The following is a 27764-nucleotide window of genomic DNA, read 5'->3' on the forward strand; positions in this document are numbered from 1 at the left end:
CACTTAGGGATTTAGAGCAAACCCGCTTCCCTAATAGAAACAAAAGGTCACTCATCTTGCTTGCTTGGAACTAAACCAGTAAGTGCTTAAACTTAATCTCCCTAATTACATACCAAAGACAGCAGTGTAGTGAGCTGAAACCTGTTGCAGAAGTCTCCCAGCAAATCTGCCTGGAAATGTGTTGGCTTCCAAATTCTGGCCAAATTCTGGAATTGTTGGACTTCAACTGAAAGTACACCCTTGCCTGAAAAGCTTTACACTTACTGCTTCTGGATTATCATTCATAGGGGAACCAACAAGTACATTTAAGCCATAAATGACTCATAAATCATTTAGCTAGTTCTACCAGTTCTCAAATGAAAGGGAAATACAAGTTTTAATCTCAAAGAAATATAAGGTTCGATTGTCTTCACAGTCCTAATCATGAGGTTCAGTAGCTTATATAGAATACTTTTTCCCATGTAGATTTATTTTTGTCTAATTTATTTTTTCAGCTTTATTGAGGTATAATTGACACATAAAATTTTAATATATTTAAAGTGAATAATGTGATAATTTGATATACATAGATATTATGAAAGGGTTTCCACAATTGAGTTAATTAATACATTATTGTAAAGGCAGTATTCACGGCTACCATCAAAGCTGCCTGGCCAACACAGGTTCAGGTTTGATTCGGACAGACGGTAAGGAATCAACAAAGCTGAAAACTGGTGGTCCATTTTCCTTTATTCTAGACTCACACTCGGCAAGCAAGTAAAAACACACATTGGGCTCCAAAACCCACTCATTCAGCACTCACAAAGCTACTGACTCATCTGAGTTTTCCTAGAATCAAAGGCTTTACCTCACCAGTCTATTCACCTCTGTTCCCCATCTCCATCTCCTCCACGAAATGGCTTCTCCTTCCCCATCCCATCATTCTGGCTGCCTCCTCCACGTGGCCTCCCTGCCCTTACACCATGGGTTTTTCCTCTCTACAAGAACGTGGCCACCCTCCTCAAAATGGTCTCCTGGCTCCTCCCTTTAAAACCTTTTGGTGCAAAAGCCCTCCCCCAACATATATTAGCATAACCACGCCCCTTCCAAGCAAGAAGGGCAATTAATATTATCACCTAGGCGATGGCCATCCATGTGGGCAGCACCATCTTTAATAAAGTGAGCAAAATATATCTTTTCTTGCCAAAAATCATACCTCACATATTTACCTTTGTTGTGTGAGAACATCTAAGAACTACTCTGTTAGTAAATTTTAATTATACAATACAGTAATTATCAACTATAGTAACAATGTTATACCTTAGATCCTCAGACCTTATTATCTTATAACTAAAAATGTATACCCCTTTTCCCAACCCTTTCCTTCTCAGAATTGAGCTAGGAATTGGGGGTTCCTTCCATTCCCACCAGATTAAATGGTACAATGGGATTTCTGACAAGAGTGCACCATAGCCTTTCCCTGCCTGTTTAGATGTGGGTATTTTCTTAGTTGCCTGATGTGTAGAAGTCACATAACTAGTCTCTAGATTTCTCTTAGAGAGAAATGACTCATATGTAGCTTCATATTTAGTGCATCTGTGGGGATAAGAAAATTTAGGAGCCTCTATATCATCATCTTGGTGAGATCCTCCTCCCATATCAATTTAGATTTGAAAGAATCTATAGAAAAAATATAGTCCAACCTTGACACTTTATAGATGAGGAAATGGATATAGAGAAATGACATGACTTGCTTAAGTGGTTCAAAAACAAAATGGCAGTTATTGGTCTGATTTCACTGAACACACAATATTTCTCCTGTGTCTTGATATGCCAAGAAAGTTAATTTGAGAATTGAATGAAATCATGGACTAATGATTTCTGAAGTTATGGGTAAACAGCATAAGAAGCTAGAACTCTTTTGGGGACTTTTCCCAGTGAGGTGACCAATTTTTTTAGAAATCCCCTCTAAGAACTTGGATGAGCTGGAACTATGAGGAAGTAGTGTGTTACAGCAGTTGGGGGAATTTAACCTGTAAACAATCAAGGAAAGAGAGTTCTAGTTTCAAACCTTTGTAAAAAAAGAAAAAGCAGAAATTTTATGAATATGTTTTTAAAATGCAGAGACCATCATTGAAGCTATTTGCCTGTGGATTGTCACAATATCTTGTGTCATATATTAACTCTTGGGACATAAAGTAAAATTTGAGAATGCTGGAGTTTAATGTAAGCAAAGAACACAAAATTAAACACAGCATGAGCACTACTAAATCTATGCTGTGCTTTAGTATTTTATCTGCAATGTTGGATCAAATCTTTGATCTGGTTTTTTGAGAATCTGAAGCTTGAATCTCTTTATTCATATATGAAAAAATTTCATTTTTACTTTTTTATTTTCTTTTAAAATTTTCTTATTGAATCTATTTGGGTGACATTCTGAATAAATAAAACCTTGTGGGATAGAATAATCATGGTTGTAGGCTTTTCCCTTTTATTATTTTGAATATATTGTGCCATGCCCTTCTGGCCTGCAAAGTTTTTGTTGAAAAATGTTAATAGTTTTATGGGGCCCCACCTTGCAAGTGAATTCTTATCTTCTACCACTTTTAAGAGTTGCTCTTTAATTTTTAGTATTTTAATTATGATGTGTCTTAGTGTGTGCTTATCTGAGTTCATCTTGTTTGGGACTGTGCTTCCTTTACTTATAGATATATTACCTTCGCCGGAGTAGGAACATTTATAGTTGTTGTTTTGTTTTTTTTGAATAGGTTTTTCTAGCCCCTTTTCTCTTCTCCTTTTGAGACACTTATTATGTATATGTTGGCATTCTCAATGTTGTCTCAGAGGTCTCTTAAAACATCCCCATTTATTATTATATTTTTTACAGTTCTGACTGGGTGATTTCCACTACCTTGTCTTCTGGATCAGCAATTCATTCTTTCATATCATCTAATCTATTTTGTATTTCCTCTAGTATGTTTTTAATTTCAATTATTATATTCTTCCATTCTGATTGGTTCCCTTTTTTTTATATTATCTGTCTCTTTGTTGATGTTCTCACTGACTTATCTACTTTTCTCCCATACACATTGAGTGTGTTTATAATCATTGTTTTAAATTTTTTTTTCTGGTAGATTGCTTATCTCCATTTCATTTAGTTATTTATTATATTTGGAGTTTTGTCCTGTTTGTTCATTTGGACCATATTTTTTGTCTCCTTATTTTGACTGTCTTTTCTGTGTTTGTTCTATGTATAGTAGGTAGATTCTCTACATCTCCCAGTCTTCAAAGAGTGGTGTTATGCAGAAGGTACAGTCCGCACTGGTCACCAGAGCCAGGAGCTCCACGTGTGTACCATACAGGTTGTGTATGTCCTCCTATTGTAGTTTGGCTGTGATTGCTGCAGGCATGTCAATGAATAGGGTTGAGCTCAGGCTGACAGGTTGTGAGGACTGGCTATGAGAATAGTGGACAAGCTGTTGTTTGGGGGGCTGGCCCCACAGAGCAGGAGTTGCTTTAGTAGGGCTCTGGTGCACAATTAGGCTGATACGTTGCCTGTGGAGCTGCTCTAGTGGGGCACTGGTGCAGTCCCAGAATGGCCACCAGGTATGTTGCTTCAGAGTCTCTTTGGAGTGGCATTTCCAAGAAGCAATGCCGGTTGTGTTGGGTTTGATGCCATTTGGTGGGAGCTATGATGTAAACAAAGTCTTGCTGCCACTTGTACCAGACTTGTGACCACTTGGTTGGAGCTATGTTATTGGCTGAGGTGAAACATTATTTGTGCCAGGCTTGGGGTCACTTAGCAGGGGTCACATCTGGCTGTTGCTTATGACAAGGCTGAGAGCCTTGGTGAGACTTCAGTGTGAGCTGAGGCTGGTAGCCACTTGTTTTGCCCCTGAGATGACCTCAGAGAGACTGAGGTGCACTGTGATGCTGGCTACCACTTGTGTAGGGTCTGGAGCCACTGGAATTGGTTCTGGCCAAGGCCAGTAGGTTGGATTGGGTGGGGTTTCAGGGAATGTCTGGTTGGGGCAAATGGTATTAGCCAGTTTAATGGAGAGCTTCAGATTCTGTGCCAGCTTGCACTGGGCCAGCTAGGTGGAAGAAGGGTTGAATTAACGAACAGTAATACCTGCCCCTGAGAAAGTTTCCACCGATTCCTGTCCTTCCCCCCCGTCCTAAAGTTAGTCAGTTTGTTTTTCACCCATATGATGCAGGCACCCCTGGAACTGCTGCTTTTTGCTGACGGTTGGAGCAAATGATTTTGTGTATGGACCCTTAAGAACATCATCTCCATCTCTCACTGCCCTGCATGTCTTTACAAAGTACTCCATCCCCAGCAGTGTTCAAGGCCAGGTGCTACTGGGACTACTTTTCCTGGCACATGTTCCCTGGGCTGGGGAGCCCGGTATGGGGCACAGACCCCTTGTTCCAGGGGTACCACTGAAAATGAGATGTCCTTCCTGTTTATTGAACACTCCATCACAGATGTGGAAACTGCCCTGATTGCATCTCTACACTCCTGCCCATCATCCTGACATGGCTTCTTTGGCTCCTATCAAACGGCTTAGTTATAGGAATTCTGTTTAACTAGTCTTCAGGTGGTTCTTGGCTATAGCTGTTTTATAATTATCATTTTGATATGTTCATGGGAGGAGGTGAACTCAGGATTGATCTACTACTCCATTACCTTTGACCAGTGGCTACATTTTAAAACACTATTGCATTGCCATAAGATTCCACAGGTAGCATTATTTTAGCTTCTTAAATTACTAAAAACCAGGTTTGAGCTTTACCAAAATAGATTTTTTTAAATCTCCTAGCTTTCCATTTGTGAATCTGGTTTTTTGTTTGTTTGTTTGTTTTTACAGAGACAGAGAGAGAGTAAGAGAGAGGGATAGACAGGGTCAGACAGACAGGAACGGAGAGATGAGAAGCATCAATTATTAGTTTTTTATCGCGCATTGCGACACTTTAGTTGTTCATTGATTGCTTTCTCATATGTGCCTTGACCGCGGGCCTTCAGCAGACCGAGTAACTCCTTGCTCAAGCCAGCGACCTTGGGTCCAAGCTGGTGAGCTTTGCTCAAGCCAGATGAGCCTGCGCTCAAGCTGGTGACCTCGGGGTCTCGAACCTGGGTCCTCGGCATCCCAGTCCGAAGCTCTATCCACTGTGCCACCACCTGGTCAGGCTATTTTTTATTAAATAATTTTTGTTCCCCACCCAAAGAATGAACAACAAAACGAAGGCATCTACTGTAATCACATTAGTCAGTTGGTTTATAAATCTAGTCCATGGGTGAAAAAGCAGAATCAAAGATTTTCCTCACAGGTATCTAGTGGCATAGCTCATACCAGAACTCCAGACCATTTCCATCTCTTGCTATTTAAATGTACAATTTATATTTATTTGAAACATTTTATTGTGTACTATGTGCTGGGTTCAATATCTGGAGCTTGGGACACAGACATAAATTAGACATGCTTCCTCTACTAAAGAAGTTCATTTTTAATTGGGGCCATCTATGGAATGCAGGAATTGTAAAATCCCATGTTAACTATTAATATTAGGCTATTGGTGCTATGAAACATAAAAGAGTGCATGCTTATCTCAACCTGTAGGAAATGCTTCACAGAGCCAGTGCATTAACTGGCTTTCAATAAAAAAACTTGGCCAGGCTGGAAAGAGGGACAGCAAGATTCAGAAGGACAAACATGTACAAAGACATACAGCAAATACGGGCAATTGCAAGACTCAGAATGAAGAGGCACTGGGCTGGGAAGTAAGTGTGAAGAGGAATGCAGACAAGGAATCCCTATCATAGGAAGTCACAAAGAGTTTTAGATCGAGGGGTTACATTGGATTTGAATTTTGGAAACTTCATTCTGTCTTTCTCTAGAGCGATGGGGGTCAGTTAGAAACTATTTAAAATTCCTGGGAGTCATAATTCAGGTCCAAAAGATGGTAGTGACAGGCTAAAAAAGAAGCATAATTAGAAAATTAATACTGCCCAAGTTTCTCTTGAAAATAAAGACTGACATTATGAAGAGTCATGAAAATTAAATTTCCTTCAGCCTGTTGCTTGTCACTGACATAGCCATCTAAAACACTAATTCTGCTGAATGTTTCTATGGTTATTGTCATCTCTAACTTCCAGCAGGTGTTTCCCAACCCTGTGGTTCCTAGGGCCTGAGTGGCTTGCACTGTTCTTCACCTTCAGGTACCAACATATGCCAACAATCTGTTCATTGTTCCGCAACCCTAGACCCCTGGTTGGCAAACTGTGGCTTGCGAGCCACATGTGGCTCTTTGGCCCCTTGAGTGTGGCTCTTCCACAAAATCATGTGTGGGTGCTACCTTGATAAGGAATGTACCTACATATATAGTTTAAATTTAAAAAACTTGGCTCTCAAAAGAAATTTCAATCGTTGTACTGTTGATATTTGGCTCTGTTGACTAATGAGTTTGTTGACCACTGCTAGACCTTTGCCTAAATAACAGTATTTTGTTTTTATCATGTGTGCTGTTCCTAGTTGAAAAGCTTTACTTCTGGAGTTCTTTCTTAACAACAAAAACCTAGCTCCTCTTTTAGATTGACAAAATGGTATTCAACCTTATCACTTGTTAAGCTTGCCAGAAGGAATGTATCACACCGCTTTCCTCCCCTAGTCTATAAGAGGCATGATGGTGGTTGAAAGAATTAAGTGCTTTAATGCTAAGTTCCTTGCATATAATAAATGCCCAATAATAGTTCTTAAACATTATGGTAAGCTCAGAATTCCATTGCAGTGTGATAAATTTGTACAGCATTTATTATATTGGAACTACTTGCTAGTGTGTACCTCCCATTTATTGTATGTTCTTTGATGGTATAATTATTACTACTATGCATGGGTTCTTGATATAAAAGCACTTATTCATATTGCTTTTATCTCCATAGTTCTCTCCCTCCTATTCAGGTTGGGGCAAATGTAGGTTTCCAGTGAGTACACGGAACAGAATTTATTCTTATATTATTATTTATTATCATATTATTTTCCATAGGAACGGTAAACCTACTTTTACCCCACCTTGTACACTGGCCAGTAACAAATGATAAAAAAAAAAAAGAAATAATTTAGAGAACAGGTGTTATTGTTGATTAGAAATTAATTATATGGTGTCATCTATTCAGCATTTCCCAGATATTATTTCTTACTTGGAAGATTAATACAACTTTAACTTTCAGTTCTAAGACATGGGAGTAGCTAATCTATGCAAATATATGTATCTTAAAAATGATATGGGATGGGTTCTTTGCATTTCTTGTCCAGTCAGCTCTTAAATGTCTTAACATGAAAAAGAATTACAACATAGAAATGCTCTGAAATGTTTATGTTCAGTTAGAAAGAAAACACCAACTCTGCATTTAGTTAACATTCATTTTATAAAATACCTTAAAAGAACAGATAAAGTACTAGAGTTTACGTAATAACCAGAATTGAAAAAGGATGAATATAAATTACTTGAACACATAACTATTTTGCCACATTAGACAAGTTTTAAAAAGGCATTTAAAAAATGAAATAGTAATGGGAACAAAAACCCTTCACTCTATTGCTGTCTTTTTCTGGAAACTTTTCCTAGAAGCACTAAAATTCCAGGTTAACAGGCAGTACCTGTATTGTTGAAAACATTCTGTAATTTGCTTCCAAATCTGTCAGCTTAAGAGAAAGAATTAAAATTTTTAACTAGGTTAGATAACTCAGTGCAAATTAAAGCTTCAAGTTGAAAATCTGAGAGGAAACAATGTCCAAACCATAGGAAATACTTCTGGAACTAAAAAAGAACAAAAATTCACATTATGAAGAAATCTTTGCAAGTATTCTTGTGTGTGAAATGTTAACAACTGGGCCCTTTGAAATTGCAATTGGGGTTCTAATATTAAGACTATTTGCAAAGTGGGCAAGGAGAAATCTTTACAGAAGGGCTAAAGGTCATCTTTGTGGAAGGAAGTTCAAGTTAACCATAATCACTGCTGTAATTCAATTCCAGAAAATTTGGCCAGAATATTAGACAGTGAGGGGAAACAAAAGTTCATGGAGATTACTCTACGTGACTATATTGAGGACAAGCACTTCTACTCCCAGGACGTGTTGTGGGGAGGGTGAGAGCAGGTTCATGCCGCCCATCAAATTTTTTTTTTAATTATTTGGGATTATATGGCACACTAGCTAAAAAAGATAATTGTTTATTACTAAGTCTTGAGAAATGGGAGGAATGTCTAATTTTTTTAGTCACAGTGAAACCAAGTTGGCATCATTATCAACTATCCATGGGCAGTCAGTTTTATAATTAAAATATTTGAGTTTAATTATTTCTTCAAAATTTTTCCTTGGAGTTTGGTAAGTCATAGGTAATAGGCAGCAATGGGCTCTTCAGGACAGTGTTTGATAGAAGTTTCCCTCATTCCATTCCATTCTGTATAGTTTGTGATCCATTCTTTTTTATGACCAAACCAACAGTTGCTATTGAGTATAAGATGTGAAGATTTTGGTGGAAACCAGTAAATTTTCTTTGCAGAACAGATTAAAAAAACTAGTTCTAAATTTACTATATTGCCATCAGTCTCTTTTTTTTCTAATTTACACTTGAAGTTTTCACACATTATTCAGGAATTGTTTGAATGAGAATGTACTATTTTCTTTCTTTTTTTTTTAAGTGAGAGGAGGGAAGAAAGACAGACTACTGTATGTGAACCGACTGAGATCCCCCCAGTGACCCCTGTCTGGGTCCAATTATCTGTTCATCTAGGGCCCATACTTGCAACTGAGCTATTTTTAGCACAAGGCAAAGGCTCCACGAAGCCATGCACAGTGCCTGGCCCAACGCGCTGGAAGCAATTGATTCTTGGCTGTGGGAGGGGAAGAGAGATAGCTAGAGAGTAGAGGGCAGGAGAGGGGAGGAGAAGCAGATGGTCGCTTCTCCTTTTTGCTCTAACCAGGAATTGAACCTGGGACTTCCACACACCAGATCAATGCTCTACCACTGAACCAACCCAACCATCCAGCGTCCTGTTTTCCAATATTTGTATTTTGTATCATTCCCTAACCTATTAAGACTGTCATAACAATGTTACACAAGCAAGTGGCGATTTTTGGATTCTAGAATGAACCTATGATCAGCAAGTCATAAAAAAGCCAAACTATACAGTGCTATTCCAATGTGACATCAGAAACAGATAAAACCAAAACACGATGATGACATAACATGGAGTCTGTAAAGCAATGGAGAATTAGTCACTATAATTTTTTAAAGTGTAGAAGAACTGCAAACTCATAGGAAGAACATTTAAGGCAAATCAAAAATTTCCTTCCAGAGGCATTAATCAGCTCAGAATACCTGAAGAAATTAAAACACAAGCACAAACGATCTAAGGCCTGTAGCTCCTCAAGAACCATATGTCCTGATGGCAAAACTGTCAAGTAAGGGCAGGTGTTACTTTGCGAAGGAATGCATTAGTTCTTCTCCCAGGTCAACCTGGCCACTGAACAAGTCTGACACAGCACTATTTTCCATGGGACCTGCTGCCTGCTCGATCTTGTCCTTTCAAGTCCTGAAGAGAGGCTCACCGTCAGATGCATCTTTTTACATCACACTGTGTGGAGTTCAGGAGTGGAAGCAGCATGCACAATCCTGTGACCAGTCTGTATTTAGAACACCTTCTGTGGATTCACCGATCTCACAGAGACTTGGTTTTGTCTCATTATTTCACTAACTTCTCATTAGAAAAGAAAGAGAAACAAAAACAAAAAACAGATTGCCTGAAACTTCTGAATCTTTGGTGAAAACCTCCAGGCTCTCTGTCCATCCAAAGCGCAAAGAACAAAACATTATGCCGTAATCAGCTCGCAGCAGTTTGTGCTTTAAAAACAGTGCCAAACACATCACAGATGCACAATAAATATTTGTAGTTATTAAAAGGATTAACACGGTTTCTGAAGAACCAACCTCCATTTTGCAAAAAAAAAGGCAAAACCATCTAAATTTCTTTCATCTGACTGGATGGAGCTATGGGAAGCAATGAATGAATCTACAAATTAAATATGAACTGTAATTTGATTGCAGAGAAAATCACTAAGAATTTTGAGAAAAAAAAAAATTGCCACAGTAGCATTAGCACTTAACAGTGCATCAAAGATTTAATGTTTCCACTGCAAAAATGAACTGGTGCCTAAGCCTGTTAGGTACCAGTGTCATCACTCAAATAGGACATGAACTCTATTCTACTTGGGAGAGGTATGATCATAATTTTTTCTTAAAATGATTACTATATTTCAGGGAGACAGCCCTCTTATTCAGCATGCCTCACAGTAACGCAGGCCTATATATCAGGGGACCTCATTATACAACTTCCGTACAGAGTCGTCATGTGCAAGTGTCTTTCTCCCTCATCTGCAGTAGTGGCTTTCAAATATTTTAGGTTTTTATAGTCATGATACCCCTGGGATGACAAAGGTGAGAATGGAATATTGAAGATCCCCAAAGTTACACTAAAAAGAGAAGCCCCTCTATTTAATATGAAAACTTATAAAAAAGGCAGTTCACTGACAAAAAAAAAATGCTTTCTACATTCAGATTTTCCCCATCTCTCAACAACGATGGTTTCCAAAAAAAGACTCAGTAGTGAAGGCCACACACACTTTTTTTTTGTGGGTTTTTTTTTTTTTTTGCATTAGTTTGATACATTGAATATCAGAACCTTTAAAGCATCTTGTAAATGGGAGATGAAATTGGTGGGGGTGGGGGTGTGATGGGTGATGGGAGATCAAAATGACTATGTGACTGAGCTGTTTCATGTGGATCGAGGGAGCTGGTGGGAGGTGTTACAGCAGACCTGACCACTCTACAAAGGGTCCGTCAAGAACACAGTACAAGTATCAAAACAAAACAAAACAAAACTAAAAACACACTGCAACTTCGCCAACCTGTAAACAAGGAAAAGCATTTCACAGATTCAAAGTTCAAGGGAAGTAAACGTCTTTAAATTATTTTTGTCAGTTCAACCCTGATTTAAAAGTATGGCTAGCAAAAATAAGGAAGCTGCAGCCGCTGACATCCTGAGCAAGCAGCTGTCTTCTGAGAAGCGGCCCCCCCACACCGCTCTCAAGATGCCACGTGAGGAGACACCTTCTTCCTTATGTTCTGTGCACCTCTTCTCCTTTCCAGGCTCCTGGAGTATGCACCAATTGTTTTACATTGGCTGTTGACAGTCCTGGCTGCTATAGATTTAGACGTGGGGAGACTGGCGGGGGGAAGGCAAATTCTCGGAGGATGCTGCGGGCCACTTCGACATTATTCTGGGCTATCTCTAAGGCTCTCTTCACCTCTTCAAATGCATAACCCTCTCCCATTAGTTTCGCAATTTTTGCATCGACATTTTCCAATGCTGCCTCAGGCCCATGGGGTTTTCTGTGGTGAATTTCTGGTGCAGTTTTGCGCGGTCGTGGTTTAGGAGGTCGGGCTGGTGCTTGTGAACTATCTGTGTAGATTTTAAAGAGAAATATCATTTAAATAATGAGAAATAGTAAAGATATAATAACATTAGTATGATATCATTATTTTATATGAAAACCTATTTTTCATTATCTCCACAAAGAAATGTTTTTTTTCTTTCTTTTTTGATACACTATTGTAGGATAGGATATATTGCCATATTTTGAACATCAGCAAACTGAGATAGACTGTGTTGGAAATTTGACTGAAAAATAACACAAATTTACTTCCATTTCACATATTCTTCAAGCCGTATGAAATAAGAGATATAGAAGAAAAAAAAAACCTGTCTGAAAAGGCTTCCACTTTGGCAAAACAGCTCAACCTTATTTACTATGGTAGAGGAAGATTCCTGGGAAGTTTCTACACCAGTGGTTCTCAAACTTTTTGAAGTCGCGGCACATTTAAAATCCTACAAATAATTGTAGGCGCACTATATACAAATTTCTGAGAAATATGTTATGATAATTAAGTCAAATATTAAAGGAAAAAACATAAAGTCCAAGCGTGCTTTTATGGTAAACGAAATAAAGACGACAAATTAAATTTATTCTGACATTAAAAAACATTTTTGAGTTATACTTTTTAAAATTTGTAAAAGGGATTAAAAAAATAAACGACAAAAAAGTTATCTTTATATATATGTAGATATGTTCTTAATAAGATTTAGTAAATTCGGCAGGTCCCAGCACGAATGTAAGTTTTTTCATTCTGTGTTTATGAGAAACATGAGCCTGATGTATCCTAGTGATTTCTTCAATGGTTGGGCATATATTTGAAAGACAAACTCACATTTCCTCATCAATGCATTGAAGAATTCCTCTCTTTTTACTCTTAATTGTGTTGAGGGTAGAAAATCCTAATTCACATAAATAGGATGTTGAAAATTATAGTAAAATGTTCAAAGCTTTTTTAGATATTGCCACACATTCTTCTTTTATAGAAATCCAAAAGGCTTCAAGAGACAATTTGTTATGTTTAATCATCAATCCAAAACCCCCACCATATATATCATCTTAACTTTATACCAAACAAAGGACAGAAGAAACTTGCCTCCAGTCTTCCTAGGGAACATGGGGGGTAGTGTAAACAATCCAGCTTAACAGCCTTTTGCAACCGAATCAGGCAAGTGAGGTGGGGGGTTGGGCAGACTGTCAGCTTACAGCCAATTCCCCACACCTCTGTCCCCCAAAAATCTAAACTCCAAAAACCCTGTTGGTTTTTTGGTCCCCAACAGGCACAAATTCCTCTGGAATACCATAGGGAGCACCTGAAAATCTTCTAGGGCACACCAGTGCTCCCTGGCGCACACTTTGAGAACCACTGTTCTACACGAAGCCCTGTTACAAGCTCATCAATACTCCTTGCAGAACACTTCCACCACGTCCTTCCCTCCCATGTCACAGCAGAACTGCTCTGCAAAAAAGTTCTGTAGTGTCTCTACCTGTCTGATTTTCCAAGTTAGTAATGCTATAAAGTGATGCCTTACTGATCCCAGGGAGGAAAATAAAAAGAAAATGTAGATACTTCAAGTCTACTGTTTGTCAATAGGTTGAACAGAAGTACTTTGCTCAAAACTTCATCCAGATTCCAATATAGGAAGTTTTGCTTGAGAAAAAGCAAAGCCAGCAGAAACATTACAGGGGCCAACTGGGTTGCAGATGACTCTCCTGAAATAATTTCTCAAAGTTAAACCAAATGACATTGGTGCCCATGAATGAAGAGCAATTTTATTAAGAAAAAGAAAATTCATTACAGGCCACTATCCCATACAGAAAACCAGGGCGTGGGCTAGTAACTTGAGAGGGTGCGTTTTCATGTATTTCCATATATTTATATTTGGCACTTTAATTCAGAAGCCTTGATTTTAAAAAAAGGTTAAAATAAAAATCGTCAAATGGAAATACATTATGGATTTAACACTATGTAGACATAAACCTTTATTTAATATTTTTCTTTGCAGATCCAAGGACACTGTTAAGTAAATGAGGAAGGCGAGGCTAGACCCAAATGACTCCTGACTCCTGTACCCATACTGTCCTCCTGGTCTCGGTGGCCTCACCCAATTTCTCAATGGCTTCAGGAGGTATTGAAAATGGTTCTTTTCAATAATAGTAAATATAAACCATAAAAATTATCTGATACCTTATTTTAAAATTTTTAAGAGAAATATATTCAATAACTTGTAAAAAAAATCCTAGTCAAAACTCTAGCAGTAAAATAAACACATAAAATAGAAGCATCCAATGAAAATGTTTGGTTACATAACAAATTGGATAACAGTCTTTGTTAGGGTTAAATTGGCTCCTTTAAAAATTCCCCTCACCCAACTCACATTAGGGCAACTTACTCAGTAAACATTTCCTTCACCCAACCTCTCGTCACCTAAACCAACACCCCCCCCCCCGAAGGTTCTGGGAAATGTCCTTGAGACAAGGCCATCATGCGAGGCCTGAGGGATGGGAAAAGGGACAGTGTGTAACCAAAGCAACAAACCCCGATATGCTAATCTGAGTATGTCCAGGTGCAGCCACAGCCTGCCTGCAACAACCCCTATATCTAACGCTCACTCCGCAGCTCGGGGCAGACACCCTTTTGCTAGTCTCAGCCCGCTTGTATCTATTATCCAGGCGCTTTTAAAATAAATTTTCCTTTTGGAACACATTAGCCTTGTGCTTTCGGTTCGTCCCACAGTTACTGCCTTTCAGTCTTATTTTTATTGTTTCTTTCTTATAGGATAATATGGAGTTTAAAAATTATTGTGGCGGTAGATAAAGCTTACTAAATTACGCTCGTCTATAAGAACACATTAATTTCTGGTTCTTGCTAAGTCTGTATTGTTTCTTGCTGTAACTAAACATCTCAAATTACTATGGTCTATGTTGCATTTTTTACTGTGTTTTGAGGTTCCATTTATTTTTATATTAAATATTTCCATTATGTCATGCAGAGATGAACAATACATTATACTTTGCTTCTAATCATTTCCAGAAGATTATTGGAAATTCTGGCAAGTCTTCCTTTAATCAATGACTACAGAATTTAAACAGTGAAACCTTGTTTATTCCAATTTAACTATTTAACTGAGGAAGAGTACCTCGATGTAAATCAAGTCTAAATTCCTTGTATTCTGCTGGTAATTTTCTAAGATTTTTTTTCTAGTGTTGTTATTTTGTTTCTGTCCAAACTATTGAGTAGGGCACATGAATGACAAGTACCTGTGAAAAGAACAGCTATGTGTATGTAGTCCTCAAGTGGAAGGACACTATGGCAGCCCGAGACACACCAAGTAGGATAACTGGGAATGAAGTCTTACGATTCAGAACTTTTCGATTTAATAAGCACGTCTCTCTGATTTTGGTAAATGATGCTAAAAAAGCCGGCACCTATGAAAACCTCAAGAAACCTACCCACTCTGTGAGGCTGCTATAACTAATACTGGTCAAATGAAATGGAATTTAGATGACTAGTTTTACTTAAGAGAAAGCTGTTCTTTGCTTGGAAAAAATACACGGCAAACATAATTTAGGAAACCCAAGTCAGCAGGAAAAAACACACACACTGTGATTCAGTCAGATCTCTAGTTAAGAGTATGGACAGTCTCTCTCATTCTGGAATTGGGCTTTTCTTGCATACAAAATATGACTGTAATATCAACTAGAGAAAATGATTCTAATGACCTCTGGAAGGAATCATGACAGATTATAAAAACATTTTAATGAAAATAAAACTTTCTTGAAGCAAAGATTTATTTTTTTTAATAGATGGATTTCCCTTTTAAATCCAAAACTCATAAAATTTAAATCATTTAAACCCAGTCCTCATTGCCCTCATTCAAAATCTATTTCCCCCAAATAGTGCAGACAACTCTTCAGATTCTTCCAAATGCACAGAAGTTGAATTGTATCATGTAGTAGAACCTATAAATGGAATTTATATTACAACTTTCTGCCACCTGTTTTATATAAATTTTTACTTATTCCTACATATTTATCCAATTTTGAATATCTTAATATTTTGTTCAACTGTTTTAGCCAGATGCATTAGTTTGGCCACTTAGATTTTGAGCAACTCTGATTTAAGCAACATATTTTTATAATTCTCTTGTATCTCCATTTTTAGAATTATTATTTATCCCTTCTTAGTCAGGAAGTATGTGAATTAATGTCACATTCAGTATATGTGCTAAGGAGACCATTAAAAAGAAACAACAATGAATTCACATTTAACTGCTATACTGAAAACAGCAATTATTCTACATTAACAGGGATGTCAGAGATGTGGAAGAGGGTAAAAACACAGGATTTGTTGTGAGTGTATAATTCTATATAAAGCTTTTAAGCAAGATCTTAACAAGCAAGATCTGTTACAACCTGAACAGTGGAAGCTGTTTAAGAAAAAAGAGGCAGACCATTTCCTTGCTGATCATTAGAGCAAATCACTTAAAGCTAATTCCTCTTTCAACACATTTCTTTCCAGAGCTCATAAACAGCCTGCACCTTCCCCATTTTGTTCATTTTCACAATGTCTAACAGTAGGAGACACCAGGTCCTTATACTCCTTAGAATGTGTGGATAATAGAAGGAAGCAATAGAACAAAAGAGAAAACTGTCTCATAGTTCCCTAAGTTATTATATTGTAGGTTTGGAGTATAGTGACATGGCTATGGAATTTTACCAACTGTATGGGAATTTCTGGACCTGAATAAATGTCCTCATTAAAAACAGTTTTTGGAAGGGCACATGTTTATTCTAGTGCTGTTGTCCATGCTCAAGGTATTTTTAAACTCCTATGAGCAATAGCACCAATATCAAAATAAGTGCAAGACTATGTGGATAAAAACAGTACATTTTCTTGGAGCACCAGTTTTACTCAAGGACACGGGATTGTTAATATAAAAATATTTTAATATTAAAGTGACTACAGATATACGAGGGGGTAAAATGCAAATTTTGCAGATATTTTTTGAGATTAAACAGACTTTAAACTTTAAACTTTAAAGCAACTTCCTGCATGTGATCGTCCAGTTTTAGTTAAAGCTTTAGTTCCTGTGTTGTTCAGAGTCAACTATTTGGTGTGAAGAAAGGTTTGAGAAGCACTGGCTTAAAAGTAAATCTTGATTCAATTATCATTTTCTAAGCATATTAAAGAGCAAAGAGACATAAAGTCCTGTGTGGCATAAGAATTAACCTGATGATAACATTATTAGAATAATCTTTTGAATGATTACTGTACATCATGTATTTTAAATAGGACACTATCAACCTCAACAGGGCAAAAATTGATGCTTAAGGGACAAAAGCAATCTTTGATCCTATAAGAGTTTGTGGTCCTCCAAATAGCCACAGAACATAGAAATACGTAGTATATCTGTGGTAATAAACTTTCATTGTTGCAGATAGGGCAGGATTGAATAGCAGGAAAAAGGCCTAAAAAGGCCCTAAGGTTGACTATGATAAAAAGGTGACATACTCTGCTGTGTCTACATCCACAGGAGTGGATGGTATTTCTACTTCTGTGGCTGCCAACTATTTTACCACAAAAAGTCCTTATTTTTTTCCTCATTATCTAAACTATGGTGGGGTTTTTTTTAGTCCATATTTTGAAAGATGTGTTCACTAAAGCAAATGTCATCAATAATGAATACATTTTCCTACATTCTATTTGTTATGTGGTAAGATACTTATGCTATGTTAAATGGGATGGAGACAGAATTGACATGTTATGATTTCAACTATGTGAGCATGGGCACAGAAGAGAACATTAGAAAGAAGTACTCTAAAATGGCAATAATGTTTTTTATTGGTGATAGGACTACAGGTGACTTCTTTTACTTGTTTGTTTTTAATTCTATTTTACTCTTCAATGTACCCGTACTATACTCATAATTACAAAAACTATCCTTAGGTTTCCTCTGCTAGTTTTACAGGGAGGAATTACTCAAGGATCTATGATAGAAAAACAGGTTGACTTTACAGATATATAAAGAACAGAAAGCACACAGTGAGTGGCTTTCTAAGGTCAGGTGAAATATGATCAGAATCCAGGTATTGATATCACTAGTACAGTTTTACAATTCTAATGCTCTGTCCCATTACTGCTATTCCTTTGCTACTATCTTTATCATTGGGCATCTCCAAACTCAGGTAACAAATGTATGCATGTACAATTAAAATTATTTTTTTATTTTTCAATTGCATTTGATATATAGCATTATATTAGTTTCAGGTGTACAATATAGTGATTAGACATTTATATAACTTATGAAATGATCACCTTGATTAAGTCTAGTACCCATCTAACACCATACATAATTATTATAATAATACTGACTATCTTCCCTATGCTGTACTTTTCATTCCCAGGACTATTTTTATAACTGGCAAATTACACTTTTGAATCCCTTCACATTTATCACCCAGGCCCCAACCCTCCTTTCATCTCGAAACCATCAATTTGTTCTCTTATCAGTGAGTTTGTTTCTGTTTCATTCCTTTATTTTGTTTTTGGGGGTGCAACATATAAGTGAAATGATAAGGTATTTATTTGTCTTTCTCTATGCTACTTCTCTCACTGAGCATAGTGCCCTCTAAATCCATCCATGTAGTTGCAAATGGAGGATTTCATTCCTTTTTATGGTCAATATTCCATTGCATATATGTACCACATTATTTCCATCCATTCCTCTATCAGTGGACACTTAGGTTGCTTCCCTATCCTGACTACTGTAAATGATCCTGCAATGAACAGAGGGTGAATCTATCTTTTTGACTTAGTGTTTTGGATTAAGTGGAAATGCTGGCTCATATGTTTGTTCCATTTTAAAATTTTTGAGGTACCTACTTACAGTTTTCCATAGTGGCTGTACCAATTTAAAATCCCATCAACAGTGCACAAGGGTTCCTTTTTCTCCACATCCTCACCATCACTTGTTTTTGGTTGATTGATCGATGACAGTCTTTCTGACCGGTGTGAGTTGGTATCTCATTGTGGTTTTAATTGGCATTTCCCCAGTGATTAGTGATGGTGCACATCTTTCATATGTCTACTGACTATCTGTATATCCTCTGTGGAGAAGTGTCTGTTCAGGTTCTCTGCCCATTTTTTTACTTTTCTCTGCCCATTTTTTAATCACATTTTCCTTTTGGTGTTAACTTATATAATTCTTTATGCATTTAGATATTAACTTATTATCAGATATATCATTTGCAAATATCTTTTTCTATTCAGTAGGTTGTCTTTTTCCATTGCTGATGGTTTTCTTTGCCATGCAGACAGTTTTTAGTTTCATAGAGTCCCATTTATTTTTGTTTCTCTTGCCCATGGATACATATACAACAAAAAATAGTACTAAGAGCAATGTCTCAAAATTTACTGTTTATAATTATTCCTAGGAGTGCTACGCTTTCAGGTCTTACATTTAAATCTTTAACCCATTTTCAGTTTATGTTAAAATAACAGTGTGAGAAAGTGATCCAGTTTCATTCTCTTGCATTTATCTGTCCAGTTTGCCCAACATCATTTATTGAAGAGACTGTCTTTACCCCATTTCATTTCTTGTCTTCTTTGTACCTAATTGACCATATAAGTGTAGATTTATTTCTGGGCTCTCTATTCTGCTCCACTGACATATGTGTCTGTTTTTATGCCAATCACATGCTGTTTTGATTAGTATGTATGACCTTATAGTATAACTTGATATATGGTAGCATATATTCTTACAACTTTGTTCTTATTTCTCAAGATTGCTTTGACTATTTGGAGTCCTTTAAGGTTCCATATAAATTTTAGACATATCTGTCCTGGATTTGTGAATAATGCCACTGGTATTTTGATAGGTTGTACTGAATCTGTGGTTTGCTTTGCGTAGCATTCCTCCTATCCATGAGAATGGAACATGCTGCCATTTATTGCGATTCTTCCGTTTCTTCTTTAGTTTGTTTCTTTTCTGAGTACAAATTTACCTCCATGGTTAAATTTATTCCTAGGTATTTTATTTTTGATGCAATTGCAAATGTAAGATTGTTGTCCTAAATTCTCTGATTATTCACTATCAGTGTATAAGATGCAATAAATTTTAGTATATTAATTTTGTTTTCTGCTGTTTTACTGAATTCATTTATTAGTTCTGATAGGATTTTGATAGAATCTTTAGGATTCTCTATATAGAGTATCATTTCATCTGCAAATAATATATATTTTTTTCTTTAGCAATTTGGATGACTTTTTACTCCTTTCTCATCTGATTTCTATGTTGAATAAAATTGGAGAGAGTGAGTATTCTAGTCTTATTCCTGATCTTAGAGAAAAGGTTCAGCTTTTCACAGTTGGTATAATGTTAGCTATGCGTTAATCATAGTTGGTCTTTAATATGTTGAGGTATGTTCCTCTATCCCTATTTTGCTTACAGTTTTTATCATGCGAGATTATTGGATTGAGTCAGATGTTTTTTCTGTATCTGTTCATATCATCATATAATTTTTATTCTTCGTTTTGTTTATGTGATGTATCATATTTCAACCATTTTATATGTGGGGACAAGTGAAAATAGGAGAAATATTTTGGGGACCACTAAGGCAGAAATCACCCTGACCATCAGTGAATGTGACTAAGGTCACTGGGTCCATTATCTTCATACATCATCAGGGTGGTTACATCTTTCACAGACCAGCACCAAATTTCTGCCAGACTGGTCCGTGGACCCGCGACTGAAAAACACTGATGTATCACATTAACTGACTTGAAGATATTAAACCAGCCTTGCATTCCTGTAACAAAGTCCACATGATCATGATGTATGATCTTTTTAATATATTGCTTAATCTGATTTGTTAATATTTTGTTGAGAATTTCAATAGATTTTTGGTCATTGTGTTTTCTTTTTCATTTGTCTCCAGGTGTCTTTTAATGTTTTCCTTTATCTCACTGTTAATCCATTCATTGTTTAGTAGCATGTTATTTATCCTCCACATGTGTTTTTCAGTTTTCTTCTTGTAATTGATTCCTTGTTTTACATCATTGTTATATAAGATGCTTCACTGGACTTCAATCTTCTTAATTTATTGAGACTTGTTCTGTGGCTTTAACATGTGGTCTATCCTCAAAAATGTTCTGTGTACATTGTAAAGAATGTATATTCTCATGTTTTGGGGGGAAGTGTCCTAAAAATATCAATTCAATCTTCTGGTCTGATCTGTCATTTAAGGCCACTGTGTCCTTGTAGATTTTCTGTCTGGATGATCTATCCATTGATGTCAATGGGTGTTAAGAGTCCCTTAATATGACTATATTACTGTTGATCCTTCTCTTTATATCCATCAAGATTTGCATTATATGTTTGGGTACTCCAACACTGGGTGTATAGAGTTACACTGTCTTCTTCTATTGACCTCTTTATTATTAGGTAGTGCCCTTTGTGCCTCTTATTACAGCCCTTGTTTTAATATTTACTTTGTCTGATATAATTATTGCTACCTCAGCTCTCTTTGTTGTTGTTGTTTCCAATGGCATGACTATTTCTCTCCATCCCTTTGCTTTCAGTCTGTGTGTCTTTCAATCTAAAATGGGTCCTTGGAGGCAGCATATGTACAGGTCTTGTTATATTATCTATTCACCCACCATCTGTCTTTTGACTGGCTGTGAGAAATAAAATGATGTTTTCAGCAATATTATATGGTAAATTTACATTTACATATGTTTTATATATTGTATTACATAATTATGTTTATATAAACTTCTAAATATGTATATTAATAGTATATGATATAAATTTATATATAACTATGTAAATTAATACTTAGCATCATATTTGGCCCATAGTATGTGTTTAAAAATGATAAAAACTATTATTTTGTACAATCTGAAACATTATCTCTAAACTTATTTAGTAGTTCTGTAACAACACTTGGGATGGACATCAAGATTCTTAGACTACTTATTTTCTCAACTATATCTGAGAATTAAATGACAAAAATAATATAAATTTAACGGATTAAGGCAGAAGGAAATCTCAAACACATCATCATTAAGCCTCTGTTATTCTAAGTTGGATGAATTAATTCTGGAACTCATCAATATCGTAAACTTGAATTGCTGCTACTATTGACATACTGATTTTAGAAGGGCATGTTTTAAAACATTTTTCATTAAATTACAATAAAAAAATCCTCACATATACTGTGATAGATAATTATGATAGTTAAATTTATAGAATACAATTTTTATGGTTATTAATGAGCCTTAATATTAGATTTATAAGAAAAAAGACTTCAGGTTCTAAGAAAGGAAAACATTTCAGGAAGTCCAACTGTGCAAACTATAACACTGCAATTTTCTTTGTTGAAACACAAAACAAAATCTTAAATATATAATTCATCCTAAGATAATAAAATATATATATAATATATAGATGCAGTGAACAGGTCCAATAGCTAGAGGAAAAAGGGGGCAGAGGTAGGGGATAGGAGGGCAAAGGGGGTGAAATGGAGGTGGAAAGAAACCTTGCATGGGGCAAGAGAGCATAATGCAGGATGTAGAGGATGTTATATTGAGTGGGACACTTAAAACCATGTCAATACAATAAACTAAAAATGCAAATTTTAAATAAAAAAAAATCAACAGTGTCAGATGGGTAGATAGATGGCTGATAAATAGGTGAATATCTGATAAGGAAAACTGAGTAAAATAATATTGTAAGGTCTAGTGATAGGTTACTGGGTATTCTCTGTAATTATTTGATCTTTTCTGTATGTTTAGTAACTTTCATATAAAAGTAGAAAAAATTTAAAATGTTTTAAAAAAATCGTTAATGATACACAATTCTAGTCCTTTGTGAGCTGAGGCCAAAATTTCCAATTGAGATCTTAACGGAGAGAACTACAGAATATTTAGTCTTAATATATAATTTATTCAACACTCAGTTTTCCTTTAAGCTAGTAAAGGAAAACCAATATTGGAATTAACTGCTTTTATAATGAGACCTCCTTTATTTTGCCTGTGTATTTGGCAATAATATTTTTCAGCAGTTACAAATACATATCATACAAGTTACACACTAAAATTCTTAAATTAGTTTCAAGTGTTGCCTTGAACTGCCTTCTAAATACTAAGAATAGGAAAATCTCAAGAGGTAATACTATATTTTGTCAGCACCAGCACAAACACATCATCATTATGGCTGTGTTCCACTACAAACTGGATTGCCTGGGTTTTTAAAGAACGATATTCAAATTATAGAAAATTTTATCTTATAACAAGAGAAAAGCAAAGTAAATTTTGAAAAAATTAAAACATAGCTAGTAACAGGCATAAACATCATGTAAATATATACCCATGTGAAGAAATAAGCAGATTAGCAAAAAAAAAGATCTGCCCCATATACAGGTATATGTGAATTTAACACAGGCTAGTTAAATCCACTCGTTCCTAATTAACATTACATATAAATTGTTATATCTGAAAAACTTTAATTCTCTCCCCCAAATTGTTATAATTGTCTTTTTGGAAGGCTCTTTGTATATACAGATATACATGCACACATCCTTTTTAGATAAGTGGATAAAAAAATATTTTTAAATAAAATTATTTTTTAATTCTTTAGAAAGCTTTTGCATAGAAATTTTATACCTAAGTCACTATCAGTCATTTAGAGCAATAAAATTGAATTTATAAGGTATATAGCAATTATATCAGAATCCTCAATGGTCATCTTAAAAGGGCCTTAATAAAAAGATATTACTACAGAATAAGGGCTATAAGAATCCTAAAAGAACATAGCATCAATCTCAAGTTTTGTTTTTTTTTTTTTTTTGTATTTTTCTGAAGCTGGAAACTGGGAGGCAGACAGACAGACTCCCGCATGTGCCCCACCAGGATCCACCCCGCATGCCCACCAGTGGGTGATGCTCTACCCATCCGGGGCGTCGATCTGTTGCGACCAGAGCCATTCTAGCACCTGGGGCAGAGGCCAAGGAGCCATCCCCAGTGCCTGGGCCATCTTTGCTCCAATGGAGCCTTGGCTGCAGGAGGGGAAGAGAGAGACAGAGAGGAAGGAGGGTGGGGGTGGAGAAGCAGATGGGCACTTCTCCTGTGTGCCCTGGCCAGGAATCGAACCCGGGACTTCCGCACACTAGGCCGACGCTCTACCACTGAGCCAACCGGCCAGGGCCCAATCTCAAGTTTTTTTTTTTTGTTTTTTTTTTTTTCATTTTTCTGAAGCTGGAAACGGGGAGAGACAGTCAGACAGACTCCCGCATGCGCCCGACCGGGATCCACCCGGCACGCCCACCAGGGGCGATGCTCTGCCCACCAGGGGGCGATAATCTGCCCATCCTGGGCGTCGCCATGTTGCGACCAGAGCCACTGTAGCGCCTGGGGCAGAGGCCACAGAGCCATCCCCAGCGCCCGGGCCATCTTTGCTCCAATGGAGCCTTGGCTGCGGGAGGGGAAGAGAGAGACAGAGAGGAGGGGTGGAGAAGCAAATGGGCGCTTCTCCTGTGTGCCCTGGCCGGGAATTGAATCCGGGTCCTCTGCACGCTAGGCCGACGCTCTACCGCTGAGCCAACCGGCCAGGGCCCAATCTCAAGTTTTTAATGGAAATACCAAATCCAGAAGCAACCCTCTGCTGGTGGGAAATTAACAAGTGGTCAGCTTGGTAGCACTGGGAGCTGCATGTAAGCAAATATCTTGTTGGAAAAAGTATATTATTTTCTGAGGTTTGATCTTGTTTATAAAGAGAGGTCAAGGAGGAGGTTGAAATATTTATGTAACAGCTAGCTGAGGCCCTCATAGTAATAATCAGAATTATTTTTATCACTCAGGTAAAAGCTGGTTCAGGCTTCTGATAAATGCCTATTTTGGGATGTTTCAACAAGGTTTGCAACCGACCCAAGGTTTATCCTTAAAATTTCTAGTGTAATGCTAATCGAAATTCCTATGAGGTGAAATCACACATGTGAATGATGCTCCTTCCTCTAGGCTCTACAGCACCAACACACTATGGAGAAACTGTAAGGAAGCTGTGAACATATAGCATTTTGGCCACAATTCTTCCCATAACTTGAGTATATGTTTCTCTTAATCTAGAGTTGGTTGTAGTGAATATGTTATTTTAAATTGCTCATGGTACTGTCCTTAAAGTTGCTTTTTAACATTTCTTCCCTAAGGGATTTGCTTCCTTCCTTACCATAGAGGTTGCCAGACAGTCTCCCCTTCTTGACTCGCATAATTTTTCATTGATCTGGAATTCTACTCTTTCTCCTGGAACTACAGTGTTTCACTGCCTACCTACCCACAGATATATCTAAAATCTTGCAAAGTCTAGAAGTAAATCGGTAAGAGAGCATGGATCAAATTTTGAAAAGGCGGCCCTGGCCAGTTGGCTCAGCGGTAGAGCATCGGCCTGGTGTGTGGGGGACCCGGGTTTGATTCCTGGCCAGGGCACACAGGAGAGGCACCCATCTGCTTCTCCACCCCTCCCCCTCCCCTTCCTCTCTGTCTCTCTCTTCCCCTCCCGCAGCCAAGGCTCCATTGGAGCAAAGATGGCCCGGGCGCTGGGGATGGCTCCTTGGCCTCTGCCCCAGGTGCTAGAATGGCTCTGGTCGCGGCAGAGCGACCCCCTGGAGGGGCAGAGCATCGCCCCCTGGTGGGCAGAGCGTCGCCCCTGGTGGGCATGCCGGGTGGATCCCGGTCGAGCGTATGCGGGAGTCTGTCTGACTGTCTCTCCCCGTTTCCAGCTTTAGAAAAATACAAAAAAAAAAAATTTTTTTTTGAAAAGGCTAATAAAATTCCATGCTCTTCTGGGCTTTATTTAAGTGTTAAAACTTAGAAAAACCATAGAAGGTTTTCAGCATATCTCATGTGTGTCATCAAGTATATAAGAACGACTGCATTGATAATTCTCAGATTAGTCATTGTTTTGATTCAGAAATTATAGAATGTGGTTATTATTAATAACAAATCTTTTGTAAATTGATGTTTGAACTGAAGAACGAAAGCATTGTTCATATTGCTCAGAAATACAGGTTATGAGTATGGCCTTGAATTTACTAAAATGGCATATATGATATATCCTTCCATGTAAGGGCTGGCAGTGGAGCACTGCGTAGAAGCCCTGAATAAGCTATGAGAATGAACAGTTTGGTGCTAATATCAGTTCTAAAGAGATTTCTTCCATTAATGGAGAAATAAAGGAATGTGACATGACAATCTATACAGAGATTTCCCCTTTTATCGTATCTGGTAAGGCAAAACAAAAGTTAGGGAATGAACAGATTTTGCATCAGAGAACATACTTGACTGACTGATCAAATATCTATAATATTAAGGCTTAATTTTCTTTCCTCTTTCATGAGGTAATTTTGTAAGCATTCCTCTAATAATACAAGCTTTATAAGCAATTGCAAAGGTGATGATGATAATACTTTCTTAGGCGATTATATAATGAGTAAAATTATATAATGAGTAAAAGGTACTCCGAAAGCATTATTATCATATTAGCCAACTCACCTGAAGTTGAAGGGAGCTGATCGTAATCCTGTGACGTTCTGTTGGATTTAACATTCTCACCTGGCAATCTCCTTGCAGGAGGCAAAGGAACTTGGCCAGTTGCTGGATCAAAAAAGGGATCTTAAAAATAGAGATAATTTTCCCATTAGAATGACTGTTTCTGCTAGTTGACTGAAGAAAAAATTCTAGAAATTCTCTGTAAAGACCCAAGTTTTGCAAATAAATTAGAAAACTAATTTCATGGCTGATATTAACAATATAAAATGTCTTTATCTGCCAGCATATTTTCTTTTTATTTATCAGTTGATCAAATATGCTCTTTCCATTTTTTCCTAGATAACAGAGACTACCAATTTTATATTTTACAGATCTTACTTAATTGTAAAACTGTTGATAAAACTGCTTCTGATTTTTATTTTCTGTCCCAATCTTTCCTGTACAATGAACAGAAACTGTTGTAAAAGTAAAATAATAATAATAATAATAATAAGGCAGAGTGGTGTGTTTAAATTTTGCCTATAAGAGTATCTGAAATCAGTTAATCTCGCTAAGTAATATGCAGTCTGTAAAATGGATCTCACATTTGCGATTGGTGGGGATTAAATGAATTTATGTGAAATCTCCTGAACATGTAAGGTGCTTTTTATAATAACTACATTGTGCATCCTATGTTAAAAAATCATTGCTAACTGGCTTACTGAATAGTAAATTTAATTGTTAAAAGTTATACTTTTAGTAAGGTTTAAATGTACAGTAAAATTTTTTTTAATTTTTTTTTTTTTTTTTTTACTATCTTGGCAGTCAGAGAGGGAGTATCTTACATAGTAAAAAAATATAAATTGTGCTCTTGGTTCCTGAGATTATCATTAGAGGAGAGAACAGAGAGGAAAGCAGAGAAAGGCCATGTGGAGGAGGCCAGGAGAAGCAGCCAAGATGGCGGAGTACTGAGTGAGAAGCCAGTTTTGTGTAGAGTTTGTGCAGGGAGAAGGAAGGAGATGGGGAACAGAGGTGAATAAGTCTGGTGAGCTAGAAACCTTTGATTCTAGGAAACTCGGATAAGTCAATAGCTTTGTGAGCACTGAATGTGAGTGGGTTTTGGAGCCCAGTGTGTGTTTTTACTTGCCCACTGGGTGCAAGCTAGGGTTAAAGAAAATGACCCACCAGTTCTTGGCTCCATTGTTTCTTTACCGACTGTCTAAATCCAATGCAAACCTGCATGGGCCAGGCTGCTGTGATAGTGGCCCTGGCCACTGGCTTTACATGCTCACTTTGTTAAAGATGGCGCTGCCCACGTGGAGGCCGTTGCCCAGGTGATATTAATGTGTGTGTCTGTAGGCTGTGGGCAGGCAGAATTCTTGTAGCCTGGGGCTTGGTTTTGGGATTAAGCCTTTCCCACCCTTTTTGATGTGGGGTGGTACAATCTCATCATGCCTCAGATAAGTGACTTTGTATTAGAGACTTCCCTATTTTGTATATTGAATTAAAGGTTATGAATCTACACTATAAAATGGGGGCAGAACAAGAGCTTGCTCTCTTGGTTCCTGAGATTATCATGAGAGAAGAGAGAGCAGAGAGCAGAGAACAGAGAAAGGCCACGTGGAGGAGGCCAAGAGAAGCAGCCAAGATGGCGGAGTGTTGAGTGAGAAGCCAGAAAAAAATAAATAAATAAACTGTGGAGAAATTAAAATTTATCTTATTCTAATAGTATTTATTCACTGGAACTTAAGGCAGAAAAGTAGATTTTA

At 37.1% G+C, this 27764-nt stretch overlaps 1 protein-coding gene across 8 annotated transcripts in view; it reads right to left on the minus strand.

Annotated features, from left to right (window-relative positions):
* Positions 1-8658: 8658 nt before the first annotated feature.
* Positions 8659-27764, minus strand: part of CBLB (Cbl proto-oncogene B) — a 239262-nt gene continuing 220156 nt past the window's right edge. For all 8 annotated transcript variants that reach the window (XM_066240711.1, XM_066240715.1, XM_066240714.1 and 5 more), the window contains 2 exons: positions 26020-26139; positions 8659-11500 (listed from right to left, as the gene is read on the minus strand). In XM_066240711.1, the coding sequence (XP_066096808.1) occupies positions 11241-11500; positions 26020-26139 (380 nt within the window). In that variant the 3' untranslated portion in view covers positions 8659-11240. The remainder of the gene's footprint in view (positions 11501-26019; positions 26140-27764) is intronic.

The sequence above is a fragment of the Saccopteryx bilineata genome, chromosome 8 (assembly GCF_036850765.1).
Source record: "Saccopteryx bilineata isolate mSacBil1 chromosome 8, mSacBil1_pri_phased_curated, whole genome shotgun sequence".
In the NCBI taxonomy this organism is placed as follows: domain Eukaryota; kingdom Metazoa; phylum Chordata; class Mammalia; order Chiroptera; family Emballonuridae; genus Saccopteryx; species Saccopteryx bilineata.